Source organism: Oryzias latipes, chromosome 7 (assembly GCF_053564925.1).
Source record: "Oryzias latipes strain Hd-rR chromosome 7, Olatipes_Hd-rR_3.1".
In the NCBI taxonomy this organism is placed as follows: Eukaryota; Metazoa; Chordata; class Actinopteri; order Beloniformes; family Adrianichthyidae; genus Oryzias; species Oryzias latipes.
Genome location: NC_136243.1, coordinates 18,845,934 through 18,865,747, shown reverse-complemented (window position 1 = coordinate 18,865,747; position 19,814 = coordinate 18,845,934). Strand labels below are relative to the sequence as shown.

The window sequence follows — 19,814 nt, the reverse complement described above, 5'->3', positions numbered from 1 at the left end:
TTCAACGAGAAATAGACTTGTATTCATTCACAAATAAGAATAAACCTCATTTTTTCAATTCCAGTCATTCACTCACATACCAGAACACTCAGAAAAAACAATGTGAAATTTGATGTTGTCAGTCAGAACAAGATAAAACTTTTCAGATAAAGTAAAAGGCAAAGTTTACACATCAGCTTTCAAAACCCATCCAATCCCTGTTGGGGTCACTGGGTTGTTGGAGCCTATCCCAGCTACTATTGGGCGAAGGGACCCTGGACAGGTTGCCAACCTGTTGCAGGACCTCACAACTACACATTCACATTTAGGAACACTTCTGAGTGGCAAAGGTCATTAAAAAGCCCTTTACACTTTGTGTCATTTCATGGTTCCTCCACTCCCTTCCTGTTCTCTATTTACACTAAAAGCATTAGGAATAAATAGTGCAACAATTTTCAAGAGGTTTTTTCCAAATTTTTCCTTCAAAAGTTTCAATTTAAACAAAAATAAATAAATACATAGGATCAACTCTAGTTTGTAAATGTGTGTTTCCTGTTCAGGTCTCTCTTAAATGCCAAGTGAGCACCCTTTAATGCAGCACTCTATTTTCCGACTTTACTCATTCAATCAATCTTTCATTATTATGTAACGATAGTTGTCTGCTATTCATTGATACAACACACAGGAGTATTTTCCATTATCGATGCATCATGCAGTGCTATACAGACTGAGAAAGCAGTGCCCTCTAGTGTATTTTGCTCAATCAATTGCATAAATGCTTTAACATTATCAGAGTGTCATTTTAAGGATGCAGACAAAGTAATTGCTTTGGTAGTAGACTAAATAATGGCAGGCACAGACTAAAACTGTACTGGTATATGATACAATGATCTTTTTTATTAACTTCACATTCAGTATAAATTGTTCTATTTAATCATAACTAAATGCATAATGATTTTTATGAACATCTCTCAGGTTTAGAAACGAAAATGGAGGAAATACAACTTCAGCTGATGTTATTTTGGTCTTTTTAAGGAATACATTTCAATCTTGCAATACAGGTAATCAACAATATTTGCAAGAAGGTACAGGAAGGCACTGGAAAATAAGTAACGAAGCTGGTGTGGATTTACTGTTTGTCTTATGATTGTATTATATGGACAGTGCTGTAAGATTAAAGTTACTTTAAAAAAGCACAATTATGGTCCACTCTGTTACTGTCACTAAAATATCCCTATGGATAAAAAAAGCATAAAATCTTGCATATTGACAAAGAATTGCACAGATATAAGCAGATGTCTACACAATCCTTTTTTTTTTAAGCAAATGGAAATCACACAAAGGAAATTGCAAACAATGTCATTTAAATTATTAACATATTAAAGTAAAAATGTCCTAAAAGAATAAATTACTTTTATTTCACTTATCAGGGAAAGGTAATAAGTGAGATGCTACGTTTATTTTAAACTTTCATAATTCCTTGTAAGGAAAAAAATCAATTTGTTAGACGTACAAGAAGAGAATATCTTTGAATTTTGGCTCAGTTTGCTTACATTAAATATGTCATATTTTTTAATGAAGAGCATGGCATGCCATTAATTGATGAAGGTGTGTATTTCTTTAAAAAACTACAAAAAGTATCTATTTATTAGACAATTTTACTAATTAACTCAACACTGGGGTAGCTTTAAATTGGTTTGGCAAAGCAAAGAAGTAAATTTCATAATTTGTTTTACAAAGCACTTAAACATCCAAGGAGCTTCATCATTTCTGGTGTCTATCGTCTGCATAAAAAATGAAAACATCCTTTGCGTTTTTACTAATTCCGACTGCAGAACATTGGAGAAATGCTCCAGAAAATCTCAATGTCTTGACCTCTGTGTGTAGAAGAAAGACACACATTAAGAGAAACCAAAACAGTTTTAAAAAAAAGTATTTGCACCAACAGCTCTATGACTTACCTCCATAATAATAAAGAATAGCAAGGCCAGCCACAAAACTAAAACAGCTCAAGAAGAAACCTGGTCCTGCAAAAGAAAAAAATAATAATAAAGTCATGTTTCACATTCAGCTACAAGGATTTCACAATTCCACAAAAAAGCTTTGTTGTCTTCCTTATAATCTACCTCTAATTCAGATTATGGTGAATGATGATGTTTCCTCATGCTTTTGATCTTCTTCCTTTCCTTTCGGTTTTTCCCTTCAGGGGTCGCCACCGAAAAAATCTGTTTCCTCCATCTAACGCTGTCTTCTGCATCCATGAATCTCTTCTTTGGTCTTCCTCTAGCCCTGTTGCCTCTAGACTCAGCATGATTCTACATGCTTTTGATGACCCTTCCCCATTGCTGTAATGACTTTGACCTGGAGAACTCACCCTTGACCCTTCAAAAGAAATGCAGAGCAGAGGAAGTCTCTTTAAACTTCACTCATTCACAAACCCTGGGTGTCTGGATGTAATAAGGTCAAGAGTGGATGAGCGACAACAAAGCAGGGGAGGGGGACACACTCTAGTGCCAGAGCGGTTAAAAGGTTCAGGAAAAACAACTGCTGCTTAAATGGTACTTTCCCTGTTTTCCACTGAAGAGCATTGATGCCATGGGGTTAAAAGGCTAATCTGTGGATCAATAAAGTAATACAGAAGCACTCTGATGCATGGTGAGGCTATAATGTTACTAAAAGTACCATTTTCAGAGGTGTAGTGATTTTCAACAGACTAAAGTTTTCAACATTTAATTAATTAAAACGTGTATTTCACTGCATCTTTATGACAAGCAAAATAAGATGAATAAATAATAACATATTTATAACGTCTAATGTTCTTTTGTCTTCCCAGAAAGAACTTAAGAGGCAGCATTGTGATTCCTGGTTGCAAAAGCTTTTTAACACCAATTTAAAGCATCCAATCTTACAAGCTTGAACGTTATATGAAAGTCAGTAAACTGTACTACAGTTTTTCGGAGAATTATAACACTTCACTTTGAAAAACAATAAAAAATATCTGCAATTACAAAGTATTATGATACAATTACACTTTTTTTTTTTTTTGTAGTCATTCGCTCTGTGGAAATCACAAAGATGTTGATAAGGATGGGCAGTGTCATGCTAAATTTACTCAGGTTTATTCACCAAAGTAATACATACTTAGTTGCTTTAATACTGTTACTTTTTTTTATACTTGAACAAAATTTGTGAAAAAGTTTCTCCGGGAGTTTTTACACACAATATTCTTAACTTTTTCTTTAGTAGATTAATGATAAAAACTGAAATCTGACTTTGTTACTGTGGTCTGTTGCACCGATTATAGGGATACAAGATAATATTGATGGATCTCAGCAGACAGTTGTACAAGAAATGAAGCATTCAGTTTGAACTTTTCTGCATATAAGTTTAGCCATAACCCCAGTTTTCACTCTATAACCATAATGAATACATCAGCAAGAATACTTTAAAATCTCAAAAGCAAACAATAATTTGCTTTTTTTAATGTTTGTTAAACAGCAATGATTGGTCATTGTTTTCAGCAAAAACACCAAATAAAACTATTATTTTATCGAGTATGAGCAAGAATCCAATATTATTCATCCCTAATTCATTTGACACATCGATGAAAGTCCTGTTGCCAAGAAGACTAAATAAATGGACACTACTTCTGATTCATTTGGTTAAAACTTTCAGGAAGTTCCAGATTTTTCACATCGTTTTTCTTGATGTTTGCCTGATTTCAGTCATTTTTAATTACAAATCAGACCAAACTGTTGTAGATTTTTTTAAACCAGTAACTATTTAATAGAGTAAAAATTTGCATAAGTACTTTTCACTTCTGATTCACTGTTATCACTCATATCATTTTTGCTTCTCTAACAGCCTTTGGACATTGATAAGATTTACCTTTGTCATTCAGCACATAACTCTTTTGGGGAGCTGCCAGACTGTTGGTCCAGTTTGAGTCTGCCATCTCTACAACCAAGAGAGCAGATGAATGAGAACACATTCACATACAGCTCAACCTCAAACTGCAATAGACTGCATCTCTTCTGCATCCTGTACAGCAAATTTACAAAGAAAGCAACAGCTGCAACTTTAGAAAACCCAGAGACACTAGTAGCTGAACTGTGGATGGACACATCATAATATGATTTTTTTTTAAGAAAAACTGTGTTTTACAGGGTCGTTTAAAGACAAAATGGGGTTTTCACAGTTTAACGTTTGCAGTTAAACCCAGTTGATGAAATGAAGAATCTGTTCCAATGTGGCTCAATTCTTGCATGTGTCTGCAAAAGTGTTTTTGTGAAAAAACAAGCTTTTCCAACATTTACCCATTACACATAAGTGTGTAGAACAAAGCCCACTCAAACATTTTTTGCAGTCAACAAACAAAAGGTCGTGCTTAATGTTTTACCTCTTTGTCGGATTCTGGTTGGCAGGTCACGGTAGATGTCCTCAGCATGGATGTGAAGCGCTCCGTAGAACTCAAGACAAGACTCTTCACCTTTTTCACACAGGTGCTTCAGCAGCTGATGTAATTGCACTTTAGTGGGCACGCTCAGACTCCTAAACTGCAGGGAGACAAAGGGAGTGTTGAATCACTGCACATGCAGGTAAAATAAAAGTTTGTGACGCCAATTATCATTTTCTCATGCTTGTCTCATGAAAAAAAAAAGTTTCAGTAAAAGTTTCAGTTTAAAGCAGAAGTTTCAGTTAAACAGTGTAGTTTCATGAAAGAAAGCTACTTTGTCTCAATTATAATCTTTTTTTTTTAATTTATTTATTTTGTTTATGTTAATGTCACACCTTAACAACCCGTAACATTTGAAATTTTCTGCTCAAGGTTTGACCTAAAGAGAGAACATTGGGATGATTTATATTCCTCATCAGTTGTGGGAAGATATAGGCTTTTTACATAGTTTACTAACACTTTATTATAAAGCTTAAACAGTCAAACGTCACCAGTTTAATGTTCTGTTATTTTAATGACTGCATTAAAAAGTTATTGAAAAACTCAGTTGATTATTATTTATGTAACTTTATTGAGGATCTAATGTTTTAGTGCATTTATGCATTCCTATTTAATCTTATAATAGGTACAAAAACACATTTTATATGAAATTTTAAAGTTGTCTTTGTATTTTTTAAAGCTTTTTTTAATCACTAAAAAAGATGGTATATGAATACATTTTTATCTGTATTATATGTATTTATCTCTGCATTTGTCATGTATGCTGGCAAGCGGGAGACTTGTCTGCTTCAGTCTGGGATTATTATAGCAAATCATAGAGCAGACATCAGTTAGTTTGTCTTCATTGTTAATTTTTCTAGGTGGATTCTTGTGCATGAGTTATTTCACAAATCTTTCAGGAAATTCCACCCACTCTTTTCCAAATGCAAACAGAAACTCGTATAATAAGCTTATTTTCCTGCTTCTTTACTCCAAGACCTAGACATGGATTTACTGTACCTCCAAACTTTGAAGCACTAAGAGTTTTTAACAGTATCCCTCCACGCCTGAAGATTGTGTCAGGCATGTTGTATTTAGTCTGGTGCTCAGATTATGCAATGTCTCCACATCTCTGAAGCTCTTCACTGCTGAGGACATAAGCTGGCAAAGGCTGTACTGGCAAACAGCCAACAACATATTTTCTGGTCACTGTTAGTCCTGCACAGTTGTTTAATCCACCACTAATGCAGTTTCTCATAATCATTTCATCTCTATTTTGCCTGCTTGAAGCTTCCGTTTTCAATGTCAAACATTTGTATGTGGATATTAATTTCCCCTTCACAAAATAACAGAACACAGTTCTTTTAAAATTCATCAGACTTCATGTAATTTTGCTTCCTTTTTTCCTAAACATTAACCGGTAACTAATCGTAAACGTGATGCCTTTTCTTCAAGCTGTTTGCAATGTATTTGTATGCCCGTTTTGACATGGAAAAATAAAAGGGAAAACAATATTGAGTTTTGCAACAGTTACAATGGTTATTTTAAAAATGTTAACTAACATGCAAAAGAGAAATTAGGAATTATTCATTGAATATTAATATATACAGTGGTACAGCTAATCTCTTGGTAACACTTTATATTAAGATTCCTTAACAAGCTCTGTTAACACATTAACAAGCATTATAAATGAATTTATAGGGTGTTAGTAAGACATTTATTAGTACAATAAGTCTAATAAGGTTTATTAAATTACTTGGTTAACACATTTACAAGCATTATTATTAGGATGTTTTCAAGATGCTAATGATGCATTTACTGATATTATAGGTGCCTAACAAATGTGTCAGTGTTAATAAGCTTAATAAGATTTATTAACAACCTTCGTTAATACATTAAGAAGTATTATTATTGTTTGGGGTTCTAGTAAGATATTTATTAGCATTATAGACGCCTGACACAAGCCGAAGTGTTCATAAAGCTTAATAAGTTTTATTAACTAACTTAACAAATTACTAGGCTTTATTAATGTGTCAGATGCAGGTAAGATATTTATTAGCATTATAGATGTCTTGCAAATACCTGAAAGTGTTAATAAGATTTATTAACATCTAAAGTCAGACCATTGTCTTCTAAATCCATATTACTAAACTGCTTATAAGCTTTACAAATGTATTAATTAACTTTGTTAATAGTTTATTAATTGTTTTGCAGCACCTCATCTAAAGTGTGGACGTTTTTTAGCACAAACAACCATAAAGCATAAAGATTGTAAAAAGAACTTTATGACATTAAAACAGACTAAACATACACAAATGCTAGAGTCATCCAACACCAGTATATATGTTTTTTTTTTAAATTTATTTGTCTGAATTAAATTATTATATATCTTTTACAGAACGATTTGTGTATGTTTAGTCTGTTTTAATGCAGGATGCAGGACCATCCCTAATTTCCTAAAAAGAGAAACTTAATTGACTTCACTATGAAAACATACTTTTTAATCTGTTGATAAAACAAACAGGTTTTATCATATAAAAACTTGCTTGAAAAAAAATGCTTCATCCTAAATTTGGCTTTGTTTTTACACACAGTGTCGTTCTTCTCATCTCCTTTATTAAATTTAACCTTCCTCTTTAGCTTTCTGTTACCATGCCTTATGTTAATGGGTCAATTTCAACACTCATCTTAAATTAGCTATAAAACATATCTAAACTATTATCATCTAAAATTTTTGTCCATCTCTTGGTAATCTTGTGGCCTTCCTTATCCATGAAATTATTAGTTTCAATGCTTTTGGTCTTAACCTTTTTGGACTATTTTATTAGCACACCCCTCAATTTTGATTTTAGAAAAATTGTAAAATGTTCCTCATAGAAAGAATAACACTTTTTAATGACAATGGCATAAATAGTTTAAAACATAGACATTCACAATTGTTTGTTTAGATTCTTTTGGGGAAGGTAAACACAGCATAATATTATTGATGTGACGGGGTCGAGATCCAACCCTTACAACAAAAACTCCACAATTTCTGTAGAAGCATTTTATAATTTGGTAAAAAAAAAATAAGATCCATTTTTTGGGGGATTAAGGTTATTGACAAAGTCAAAAAAAGAGTACTTCTAAGCTTTCAAAGCTGAAAATGGGTCATTACTGACCCTAACACAAGAGGAAGGTTAAACATTTTCATCTGAAAACCTTCAGAAGACAATTATGCGGATTTGTGGACATTTTCCAGCCAGAAATGTAGCAAATTTGTTAGGTCAGATACAAAAAATATTTACGCAGTTACCTTTGAGGATTCATTTCATGCTGAAATCAATTAAAAATAACTTGGGTTTAAAACTTTTCTGTAAACTTGCAGTAAAGCTTAAATATTTTTTTTGTCTTTTCCCACATTGTCAGTACTGAAGTGACCTTGCCGGCTTCCTTGTCACTGAGTATTTGAGGGTAGACTCTGTTGAGCTGCAGCACCAGCCTGTCGACCAGCGCGGCGTCCATCCTCTGATCAGAGCAGAGAAACGGTGCATCATTCTGGAGCTGCTCATCACAGCTTTCAGTATCTGATCAAGAACAATCAGAACATGTAGTTTGACAAAAGGAAAATTCAACATAAACACTAACTGGTCTGAAAATCAGACAGGACGCATGTCAGGTGGTAGCGTGCAACAAAAGCTCTGATTAAGTCATGCAGCATTTATGCCTTAAGCAGTTTCTCTGTAAGCTGACCCTGGCATTAGAGCTGTTCTGAAAATACATTACTAAGAGGTTTATTCTGCTGTTCAGGGAGGTAAATACAGTTGTAGAGGATTTGGCTGACTACAATTTCTTTCAACAATAAAAGCTGCCTAAATTAGGTACTTCCAGATTATTAGTAATTAGGCAATATCCCTAAAAAATATATTGTTTAAATGTCAAAATCCGTAAAATAAATAAATAATGGGTATAACCCCTTGTTAGATCCAGATGTTGATATACAGAAACATCATTTTTGGTAAATACTGGACAGTTTTAGTTTCTCGTAGCATTCAAGATCAATATTTTGCCCCCCCACATTTTTAGTAACATTTTCTGTCTCGATATAAAAAAAAAGATTAAAAGCAGAACTATAAATATTTAAGTTATAAGAAATAAGGAGTCAAAACGTTTGTTAATGAACAAATAATGAATAATGATAATGAATTACTTTTCTGTAAAAGGACTTTTGTTTAAACCTTTTTTAAGTCAACCCTCAGAAATATTTAAAAAGGAAACAGCTTCAAAGAGGAGTAACATGAAAACAAGGAACATAACCGCACACTGTTTCATCAAAAGCACCTCTTTTTAATAAAGTTTGCAAAATGTGTCAAAGTCTCCGAGACACATCGTCATAGCAACCACTGAGGTTTCCTCTGAGCGAGGTTTATGGTTGCAGCGACACAGTAAAACCGGAAACGAGAGAATAAAATGACGCAAGCAAATAAGAAAAACAGACAAAAAACAAGAACAGCGTCTTACCCATGATTCTCATATGCACCATAACAAATAGAAAGGAGACTGTCCGAAAACTCCTTGCAGCCACGGCTCCGTTTCATGAGCGCGTGCGCGCGCGCACCGTCGCCGCACGACGTCACTTACCTCCTTCCCACATTATGAAGGCAGAGGCAGAGCAGGAACCACAGATCCCCCACAAGCAGCGCATCTCTCAGCAACACTTTAAAGTGTTTATTTTAAAGTATCTTAATTTATCATACCACATATTTTACAGATTGTTGAGATTTTCAGCAAGCTGAGCTACAAGGTCCTATGAACTATTATCTACTTATAAAATAAGGGGTGGACACTAGCAGTAAACATTTAATGTCAATGCAATTTCAATTAAAGCAGACACCTTTAATATAATATTTCAACAGCCATTTATAACTTCGATTGGTGCTCCATAAAAGCCATGCCTCCTCTTTGCCGCCAGAGGGCAGCCGCGCGTTGTAACAGATCACAGAAGGCACATTCAGCAGGCCTGTCATTCACGTCAGTGCCTGTACAGCTGTTGTATTGAACTGCACTACTGACATGAACATTTTGACGAATCACCTGATGTAGTTGAAATCCACATAAGCCTTGGATATAGGTTCCATAGCTTTTGGATATTTGTCTTTTAGGGGAACATTGATGGTTTTCAGTTAAACTGATATAATCCTGATGGAAAGCTGGTTTGGTTTCACATTTGAGTTTGTGTTCCTCAAGTCAGAGCCGCTTGTGCTCGGTGGAATCAGTTCAGAAAAACTGCGGTGGTGTTCTCCATACTGCCATTCCATTGCAGACCCATATGCTGGGACCTGGGACAAGCTTGAGCTTGTGGGCATGCCACATGCCAAAGAAGGTCCTGAGTATGAAGGTGGGCACAATTCTTGGTTTTCAGATGACAGAAGCTGGGTATAGACATGTCCAGGAAGCTGAGCAAATGGAGGTGAGGGTCCACAGGTGCAAGCCTCAGGACCATAAACGTACTGATTGTGATATCTATGGAGGGACAGATAAGAGGGCAGATCGTCATTATGTGTTTGTTAATAAATTTTACAATTTTAGATTTGGGTAATTAGTTCATACCTGCAGGGTTGCATGTTGATGCCTAAAGATGGGTTAATGGCATCCCGCACTGAAAGCATCTTCTCTTGTGCATTGTTGTTGCTGTTGTTGTTTCGGCCTTTGTGACAGTCCTGGATTCTGTTGTTCTCCTGATGTTGGAGTTCCTCCTCTTGTGGCCACGCATCCAATTCCCTGGAATAAAAACAAAAATCTGAAGACCAACACTTCAACATCTATTATGTGACAATCTTAATTTGCACCGCAGACGTATTATTGGTTCTACTTTGTTTCATACTGTTCCTTTTTACAGGTAACATAGCTGGTTAGCTCACTGTATTGAGGCAGGGTTAAAAATGAATGCATCTGGACTTTAGAACTTCACAGCCCAAAAGCAAGTTTATTAGCAAAACATAGTTTACATCTGAAGTTTTTCCAATCCTGTCGTTGTTATGATTCAGTTTATTGTAAATATTAGGCCTGCACAATAAATCGCAAATTTATGGTTATCACGATATCAAGCTGTGCAATATGCATATCGCAAAAGTTGGCGAAAATTTCAATAAATGGTTACCTTAAATTTACTAAAACAATCTTATGGAAGCTTGAAGTATTTAACAAATTAAAAAATCCCTTTATGCATTTGATTAATCGGAGAGATTCCGTTACATCATTGACAAATCAGAAGGAACCCCCTCTCGTTGCTGACCAATCAGATGAAGCCCTTTTATGTTAGATGCTTGCCTCTTATGTAGATGGTGGCCATTTGGAGTATAATTTAAGGTATGCTGACAAGTTTTCCTCATATCGTGCAGCCCTAGTAAATACTGTAGATTTTGTTCTGCTCTTGTGCTCCATTTGACTTTTTTGTGCTGCTATATTTTAAAACCAAAAATCCAGCGACCGATGAGAAAACAGTCAGGCAAAAAGTCGCAAAAAAACCCTGACTTTAGATTATCCCAGTAAGAAAAAACAATGTGCAAAGCCACCACAAACTTTATATATCATTTTATACTGATAGTATAATATTACTTTTAAGTTAAAGAAAAAAAATAATCTAGTCTTCAAGGACAGTACTGGGTAACCAGGGCCCTTTGTCATTCTTCTGCTCTTAAATAGAGTTACCATTTAAAGAGTCTATCATTGGGCAAATTTACCTCAGTGGGTTAGAAAAATGTTTTAGTCTGGTTGTGCTAATCTTTTTTTTTTTTAAGTGGTACTCACCTTTTCTGCTGTTTCTTCTTATCCTCTTTCATGCAGTCAAGCAAGCAGCAGGTGAGGAAGGCCAAGGACATGAGCAAGATGATGCCTGAGCTTACAATGGACACCAGGACTGCAATACGGAAGCCATGTTCCTCAAAGGGAGTCAGAGCTACAATGAGCCAGAGGACCAACATTTTCTCATTAGTTTTTGTCAAAATATCATCTTTTTACTAATAATCATGACCTATTTTGGGATTAACTGTGAACAATTTTATACAAATGCATCATGCCTTCTATTGTTATCATCTAGAATAAAACAGACATGGATTAAAACAATGATAAAGGAAAGTGTTTGAAGAAAGGACAATAAACTTTAAAACCCGCTCTGATGAAAATGGTGTTTTTAAAACCTTCTTGTGGCATTTTTCTCACGATGGAGGACATTTGTAAAGAAAATTGAGCTAAAAACGGCATTTGTGAGTATTTCTTTATGCAAAATGTTCGGAATCAGGAGCAGATGAATAAAGGGTGTTTAAAAAGATTGTTACATAGAAAATATACTGTGGGCAGGCCACTATCTCCCTAATCCGCTCCATTCTGATGCATCCACTAGTGGATGACTACATCCATACACGTCTTCATTCTCCTCGTCTGAGCTGGCAGGCAAGGGGGCGGGGTTAATCTGTGCCTGCCCACATCTAAGAGGCAAATTTCTAATGTACTACTGCCATTCTGCAGAAACTATGTCCTAAAAAACAACTTTTTTTGTTGCCTTTGCCTAAAAACTGAATAACCATAACTACCACTGGGAACACAATAAATCAAAAGATGATCAAAGTGGGATTTTAAAGTATTTTTGTGGACAAACGGTACATCTTTCTACCTACGTTTACAGAAGGGCTCCAATCCAACCCAGTGGGTTCCATTTCTGTCCATGACACAAGTTAGCTCTTTGCCCATCAGTTTGTGTTTGGCTGGACACTGAAGGGAAATGACAGTACCCACATTGGTCCCATTGCCCTGAATGATCCTTTGGGTGCCCAGAGCTGTTAAGTGCATGGGTTTGCACTGCGCCTGTGGGTGACCTGAAGCAGATGGTTTGGTATCAGTCTTTGAAAATCTAAATATTAATTCAATCATCAAATGTGTTTGCTTTCTGATCAAATGTGCGAAATTTTAGACTGGGCATCGAAACCCCAGGGAAAAAGCAGTTAAGCAAAATGCCAGTGAGGTTAGTGGAAACGTCACGCTAACACACATAATGGCACAGTGCTTGGTACATTACTCGAGCATGGACTCAGTGTGTCAGCTCAGCATGCCAGCCGTCTGGCGGGATTAGCCTACAATGTCAAAGTGTGACTTCATGTAATGAGCTGCCAGCTTAATAAATGATGTGGGTTTTTATGAAATCCAAAGGAAACACCATTATTAAACCACAAGAAACGACCCCATCTTCTACTTTCTTCCTTAAAGCACCAATTATGACAAAAGACTCTTGACTGAGGACTAACTTTATTGCGTTTAAAAAAATAGAATGTGCATTGTGCGTTATCACCACAAGAGGCGCCAAACTACATTAAAGAAGTTCTGCTTTCTTTGGCAAAAGATAAATAAACTTTTTAAAAATGCATTTAAAATATTGACAAAGTTTATTCATTTAAAAGAAGCATCATATTTGACACAACTGAAAAGCATTTATCGGTAAGATTTCCTAAAAAGTCAGGTTTCCTAATTCTCTCTTGTTTATTCTGTGAAAAAAAAAATCAAATATGCCCATTTTTTCCTCTATTCCTCAGTCGAACTGTTTTTTCCCGTGTGCAACTACTAATCAGTTGTCATGAAGCTGCCTCTTCTGCCCCCCCCCCCCAAAAAAAAAATAATATTAATCATCATAATAATAATTGAAGTTCTAAAATGATCGTTTTCCTCTTTGTCATGGTTCTTACCTGAGCTGTTCCACACCCCTATGCCATCTTTACTGGTAAAATCCGTCCTGTGCCCATCTGCCACAGAAGCCGCCATGGTGTCAAACGCGCTCCTCCTGCGCGCTCTAGAGACGAGGGCGCATTGGTACTTGTCTGTGCCCGGTGCCGACGAGAGTCAGACAGGGGGATTCCGTCATTGGGGGAGAAAATTTGCACCTTGCCCCTGCAGGTTTCCTTCCTGGTTTGTGCCTCTGAGAAGTCGCTCCGCAGAGTCAGCTCAACGTAAGCTTAATATAAACTAGTCCGGTTTGAGCAGCGCGCCCCGGCTGCTGCTGTGGCGCTCCGGCGCACTGGGGGAGGGAACGGAAGACGAGTCCAGGCCCTGTCAGGCAAAGAAAAAATGACTGTGGATTAAATGAGTTCAGGTCAGGGTGATCATCGAGGCTGCGCTTCTAGAGGATGAGTGTGGATTTACAGCAGCAAACTGCATCCACAGTTCCTGTGATGTCACAGAACCTGTTCACGCCCCCCTTAAATAAATAATAAAAATAAAATAAAATATTTGTTTCATCTGTCAGTAATAAAGATAAAAATAACTAGAAAATGACTTAGTGAACCTGGAAAGCTGGTCTATTTTCCTGTCACTGTTGTCACAGCTGTACTGCCATGTACGACTCAAAACTCCTGTTTCCTCTGAAATGACACCACCCTAGACCAAAAGACATCCCCTTCTCAATTCCGATTCAGTGCATGACTGGTAATCTGACATAACTGTGGACAAGAGGCTTCACCCACCTGCAAACATGAATCTGCTTCAGCATGGCAGGATCAAAGTTTCCAGAAGAAAACACCTGAATTTAATCAGATAGAATTCAAGCAATTATACTTAGAGCTCAGTTAATAGAGAAAATAAAAGGAAGGACAAGATAACCACAACTATTCTGCACAATAACACATTACAACGGCAATAAAACCCAACCAACCCAAAATGTGAATACAGCAAAAGTGTTACTTGAGCTGCAGGTTGGACTTAGGTCACTTGAAGTTTGACCTTTTTTGAAAAGGTGTGGTCTCCAAAAGATCCTCCTTTAGAGCTCACCACTTCTAACTTTGAAACCTTTTGGGAGTCTGCCCAAATAACAGGTTAGTTTTATTAAAGTTAGCTTTTCCCTGACCAAAGTGTTCCTGAAAGGGCAGAGAATAAATAGATTATGGTTTTGGTTAGACTTTTAAGTTAATTCTATCAAAACTTTATTTTTAATTTAAAGAAAAAATCCCAAAACAGTTTCTAAAAATTAGAACATTTTACAAGACCAAAGCAAAATAATCTTTTTTATTAGGCCAGTAAAAGTGATCCTAAACTGTTGTAGTTTGTTGGTTCTTTGGTCATTAGGTATAAAATCTGACTGGTTTTACTCCTAAAGGATCAGTCAGGTTCTGAATTGTCTTTTTGGAAAGAGGGAAAAGTTAATACTTCAGTTTTTTGTAAAGCAAATTATGCTCAAATCTGACACAGACTTAAAAACATCAACAGCAAAAAGACAAAAACTAAAAAGAAATCTAGAAAGTTGAGACGAGGAAGGTTAGATGGGTCAGTTCAGGATGTCCGCCCTGACCCTGACTCCGCTGCGACTCTACTGGGGGGAAGCACTCCATCACACAAGTAATTATGAAGAACAGGAGAGGCAGTGACTTACTGTGCCAACAGTCCCACAAACTCAAACTGGGTCGCATATGGCTGAAGGTCTCTGTGGAAGATGATAAAGGTGACCTTTCCAACTGCATGGAGAATCCACATCCAATTTTCAGACGTCTCTCTTTAACACAATAATCCTAATTAAAAGACCACAAGGAACACGTTTAATATATATGCAAGATGATCGGAGTGGGACTTTAAGGCTTTTCAAGCCATCATAAAAAACTGCCTTAAAAGTTCATTGTTGAACGTCAGAGAAAAAATCTTAGAGCTTCATTAACGCTGAGTGTTTGTTGTGTCTGCACTGCCTTTGATTGACCATCTTTGTTCAGCTAAGCAGGGACAACTCAAAGATATACGCCCTAAGTGTTTCTCATTGCTCATGCACAGCTCTGTCCACATTTTCATTGATGGTTTTCTCCTTCCCGTCTGTAATCTTTGAACAAATGATTTTCTCTGGCTGGACCGCTGCCATCAGGGACCATAAATCTACCGGTACTGCTCTCAACACTCACCAGGAGAGGGTCGGTGAAACAACAGGGATGGCGAGATGGGAGGAAAAGGAGATGTTGGGAGGTTGATCAAGCGTTTAATCATTGCAAATGTTTACACCTTAAAATGTATGATGTACAAATGCTTGTTCTACAGAATGATTGGGTCAGTGTGAAGGAAGATAGTCAAGAAATATGAACTAACCTTAAATATGGAATTTTGGAACATTGAATTTGCATTTCAAGTGAAAGAATGTAATGGATGTACCAGAATGGCAAATACATTTTTTGAACTTTTTTTTCTTTAGTGACCATACAGAGTGATATAACGTATTATCCATTGTTTCCCTCTAAAGAGCAGCACCTGACCTAAATAATTAAAGCATAAAGTTATATAGTCAGAGTGGCTGCAGTCTTTATCTTCCAACAAAACTCAACAGAAAACTGCTTTATTCAAAACGTTGTCTTCCTCGGATGATACAGTTGAAGATGAACAGAGTTTCAGTGTCACAACTGCTTAAGTTCTGAAAGATTTCAAAAAGTCATGGTTCTTATCTTACATTTTTGTTCTCCAAATTCTCCACCTTCTCAATCTTTAAAAAAAATCTCCAACAATCAGTGAGCACATCTCCTCAAGACCTACAGTCTGTATTGCAGAGAACACTTAGTTCAACTTAGTTCAACTAATTTAATACTAAAACAGCTTTCTAATTCATTTATCAATTTAAATAATTAAAGACAGTTAAGTAACTTTGATTATTCCTAATAAAAAATAAAAAAAGCCTCATCACTTGATGCTGAATCCTATCTTTGGTGTTTTGTCCTATTTTTTTTCTAAGAATATTGTCTAATAGGATTTTAAAATTAATAATAATCAAAATTGTAAAATGATATATATCCTTTTCCACTTTAGAAAAAAAATTCTGTCATTTTTCCATAAATCATGCTAAAACATTCACTACGTTTGCTAAGACAAACTAATGCCTAGTTATGGAAAATATTGTATGTATGTCAGCCACAAGCACTAAATGTATATCATAACTTGCCAGTCAAGATGTTGCAATTTGTAACACCTGCAATAAACATGTCTGTAGAACCCACAAAAGAAAACAGCACTGTTAAATAAATGTCCAAAAGACATTTAAATATTGCTTTCTTAAAAATGTTACATTTGTGGAAGTGATGAATAAAATGAAATTAAGTTGTATTGGAAAATATAGGTTAAATATCTGAGTCTTTTATAACATTGCCCACAGAAAATCTGCAGAGGGTGCAGACTTTTGCACAAATCTGAATTCATTTTAGTCTAAGCTAGAATACAGCTGCTGGATTGCTGTGGCCTTGGTTTTCCTCATTAATCTCCTTTCCTCCCTTGGTGATCTGCTTGCACGCACTCTTCCTGTGCGTTTGAGGTTTCATGTTTTTGTTCTTGGTTGACTGCACTCTCGAGGTTCTGCAGTTTACTCAATTTGTAACAAGTGTGATCACCTCTGGGTCCCATACTTTATTTTTTTTTTTGCCAAATTTTTTTCTCCATGTCAGTGTAATTCAGATAAGTAAGCTGAAAGTTCAAGCAACACAGACTAAATAAGAGCATTTTGTCAGAGCACATGAGGGTAAAGGAGTTAACATCTGTTCATAGAAGAGAAATGGCATCATTAAAAACATGACAAATGTCTTTTATGAATATGATTTTCAATCAATAAATAGGACAGGCCTGAACTAAACTGAGGACTCACTAGATCTAATGCTTTGCTGCACATTTTGAGCCAATCACTGCAATGAAACAATTCATGCTTCAGTGAAGCTTCTGCTTCCAGTAATCACAGGGGCGTCAAGCTGCCTGGGGATGGTCCGATAACCTTTGCCTTTAAGATGCCTGTCTATGTGTGTTTTTTTTTCTTCTTCTCTGAGACAGCTCTCTTCCTCTTCTTTTGTGGTTTATGTTCAGAGCGGTGCACATCAGGTAACCATCCAGCGCAGTGACTAGTTTCTTCAATAAAAAGGATGACTACAGACCAGAGACACCTGTGATTCTAATCAAACACTTAAGTTTAGCATTTCCTCATAGTCAAATTATTTTACATTTTTTATTTTCTTTAAATAATTCTGTCAATTGACAACTCAAAAGCGTTTAACTATTGATTTTGGATAAATGTAATAATTTTAACTTTTTGTCAGTTTTAATCTGTTTCTGTGATCTTTTTTTTATTTTTTATTTTTAATAAATAGAGGGGTAACCCTCTTGTCCACATGTGTGTAATCTACTTAGCTCATGATTGCAAGTTAAAGTGTTGTGTTCTCACATCTTAACAAAACCATGAAGCAAATTTAATCTAAATTAAATCAGATTTGCAGAAAAAGTTTAAAAAAAACCTAAACTGTACAATTCAACATCTGCATCTTAAGCTCCGAACAACAAGGAAATGATAAAAAAAAACAACAGACAAGTGATGAAACTGGTGACTGTTATCGTGGCCTTCAAGAGTAGCGTGTCAAAAACGGTTGCAACCACTTCCTGTTCTGGAATGGAGAAGTTGTTGCCTCACCAGACAGTGTAGAGAAAAGGTATTTGCATTGTCTCATGGGTTTTGCAACACTCACTGACTTTACCGTCTTCATCAGCTTTTGTTCTTAGTCACATTTCATCCATAGAAACATGTAAAAATAGGGGAAAGTTAAAAAATAATTGAGAACATTTTAGGTAAATGTTTCTGTTTTCCCTGATGGATGTGAGCTAAATTCATTCTATTTTAGTGTCAAAAATTTCAAACAAGATATGAATATAAGTGGGGACTTTTGTCACCCCTTCACAAGCTGTAATCCATTAATGTGGAGTTCCTAACCACAGAGAAATGTCAACAAAAGGCAAACATTTGTTCACTGCACAGATTCACCAAGATGACCATCCTATGACTATATCTGATAAGAGGTTTATGCTTCAACAGACCATCCAGATACACTTTTCTCAGTTGTTTCCTTTTGGATTGCTGTACAGAGTTGTGCTTGCAGCCTTATTCAGGACTTTGTTTTGCCGTGTCCTGTTACATCTCCCTTTCCTCCTTGTAAAGCTAGCAGATCAACAAACTCTTTGTTTTGCAATACTAGTTTTTTTTCCTCTGCTGGTTTTAAGCTTTGAGAGATGCCCTACAAGCGTGACACCAGTTGGTTTGATGTGTTTTGTTTTTAACTGCAACGTTACTTTGGTCAGAAATTAGTAATCAAGAAGAAAAACAAAAAACAGAGTTCTGTAAAATTGGTTGGCATTTTCTTCTGCAAATGCTCCACAACCAAAAGTGACAAACATGTCAAATGTTTCATCTGAGAATGTTACAACCCAGATTAAATGGAAGGAGCTGCCTTTTTTTGTGAGAGATGATGAGAGCTTTTCTCTACATCAACAGTGACATGGTCCTTACAGATGCTGGGCTATCCCTTAATCACTTGGAGTTGATTGGTCAGTTAAAGAATTAATAAACATCATTATCTTTTCCCTTTTTATTCAATGATACATTTGCTAGAACATTCAAACAGAGCAGAACAGATCAGAACAAAGCAGGGAGGAGACTGAAGCTGAATTGAAACAAGATGTAGAAATGGAGCTCCACACACCCAGTCTTTTTTCAGAGAGATGTAATCATAGTAATTTACATTTTTCAGCAACAACTGTTTTGTCTTCATTTTTTCCTGTTTTGGTTAAAAATTGAAGTTGTCACTGTTCACATTATTCACATTCTTCATATAACAGATCCATTGCTCAGTTTTTGCATCTTATTTACAATGAAAGCCTCCATATGTTGAACGAGAGACTCGACTTACTGGAATCAATATCTGTTCACAGCAGATGAGAACAGCAGGCTGCACACAGCTCACTTCGACTTGTTTGGCAGGTTGATAAGATTGTCACATGTGGCTTAGGCACAGTGAGTTTCAGCAAAGTCATCATGGTGACAGCAGGCCATACTGCTGTGCACAGCAGGCAGCTTTTGCAAGAGACAGCAAACCTGTCTTCTTTAGCCCATTTATTTACTAGGTTTTCTTTATGGTTGCTGGATTTTAATGATGCTGTCTTTTCAAAGCATCATCATGTACAGATTTTTTAATTTTATTGAACAAATTCTCAAACTCAATTACATTTGCACATCAAAAATTGGGAAAAGAAAGCATATCTTTTATCCCTCACTTTTATCCTGCTGGTCTCCTTCTTCACAAAGAAGATGAAGAAGAAGCCCCATAATCATGTTAAAAGTGACTGCAAAAGTCATGACTAAAAAAAATAAACCAGTAATCACAGGGTGTTTTTCTATTTTACTGTTTTAATTAGTTAAAATATATTTAGCCTCATTATTTAGTTGCTTTTCCTTGGTTTGGCTTTAATGAATGCAAGCATGTAAAGCAAAAATCCTTTATTCAAACAAAGGCAAAAATCGTTTGTTTGATCTGCAATCCACATGCTCTTATCTTTCATCACAGATAAATGATGGTGTGTTCTGGAGAATAAAATACACAACAGTGGAGGA

At 36.0% G+C, this 19,814-nt stretch overlaps 2 protein-coding genes across 9 annotated transcripts; both read right to left on the bottom strand.

Annotated features, from left to right (window-relative positions):
- Window positions 1–9,017, bottom strand: LOC101170925 (caspase recruitment domain-containing protein 19). 5 transcript variants are annotated; one of them, XR_013657493.1, is made up of 7 exons: window positions 8,915–9,017; window positions 7,815–7,980; window positions 4,379–4,530; window positions 3,868–3,936; window positions 2,106–2,361; window positions 1,941–2,006; window positions 1,788–1,856 (listed from the first exon to the last, which is right to left on the bottom strand). XR_013657493.1 is itself a non-coding variant. In XM_078950482.1 (6 exons), exons 1-6 carry the CDS (start codon window positions 8,934–8,936, stop codon window positions 1,744–1,746), a joined length of 588 nt encoding a protein of 195 aa, XP_078806608.1. In that variant the 5' UTR covers window positions 8,937–9,017; the 3' UTR covers window positions 1–1,743. The 5 variants fall into 5 exon arrangements, 2 of the variants coding, with proteins under 2 accessions (XP_078806608.1, XP_020560427.1); XR_002290557.2 differs by having other exon boundaries at window positions 4,379–4,535; window positions 7,835–7,980; XR_013657494.1 differs by having other exon boundaries at window positions 4,379–4,535; window positions 7,835–7,921; window positions 8,915–9,011.
- An 89-nt stretch (window positions 9,018–9,106) lies between these two features.
- On the bottom strand, window positions 9,107–14,040 carry susd3 (sushi domain containing 3). Of its 4 annotated transcripts, none has more exons than XM_011477287.3 (6): window positions 13,903–14,040; window positions 13,129–13,489; window positions 12,070–12,267; window positions 11,204–11,351; window positions 10,004–10,174; window positions 9,107–9,916 (listed from the first exon to the last, which is right to left on the bottom strand). In XM_011477287.3, the coding sequence occupies exons 2-6, from the start codon at window positions 13,202–13,204 to the stop codon at window positions 9,577–9,579; spliced, it is 933 nt and encodes a 310-aa protein (XP_011475589.1). In that variant the 5' UTR covers window positions 13,205–13,489; window positions 13,903–14,040; the 3' UTR covers window positions 9,107–9,576. The 4 variants fall into 4 exon arrangements, with proteins under 4 accessions (XP_011475589.1, XP_011475588.1, XP_078806607.1 ...); XM_011477286.4 differs by lacking the exon at window positions 13,903–14,040 and adding an exon at window positions 13,725–13,882; XM_078950481.1 differs by lacking the exon at window positions 13,903–14,040 and adding an exon at window positions 13,583–13,611.
- Between the last annotated feature and the right edge of the window lie 5,774 nt (window positions 14,041–19,814).

Excerpts from the sequence above, each read along its gene's own strand:
- LOC101170925 (XM_078950482.1), bottom strand. The coding sequence starts at position 8,936 with ATGGTGCATATGAGAATCATGG. Across the intron at positions 3,937-4,378 it reads AACCAGAATCCGACAAAGAG|AGATGGCAGACTCAAACTGG; the intron begins GTAAAACATTAA and ends TCTTGGTTGTAG. Across the intron at positions 1,857-1,940 it reads TATTCTTTATTATTATGGAG|AGGTCAAGACATTGAGATTT; the intron begins GTAAGTCATAGA and ends TTCTACACACAG.
- susd3 (XM_011477287.3), bottom strand. The coding sequence starts at position 13,204 with ATGGCGGCTTCTGTGGCAGATGGGCACAGGACGGATTTTACCAGTAAA. Across the intron at positions 10,175-11,203 it reads AAGAAGAAACAGCAGAAAAG|GGAATTGGATGCGTGGCCAC; the intron begins GTGAGTACCACT and ends TTTTTATTCCAG. Across the intron at positions 9,917-10,003 it reads ATCAACATGCAACCCTGCAG|ATATCACAATCAGTACGTTT; the intron begins GTATGAACTAAT and ends GTCCCTCCATAG.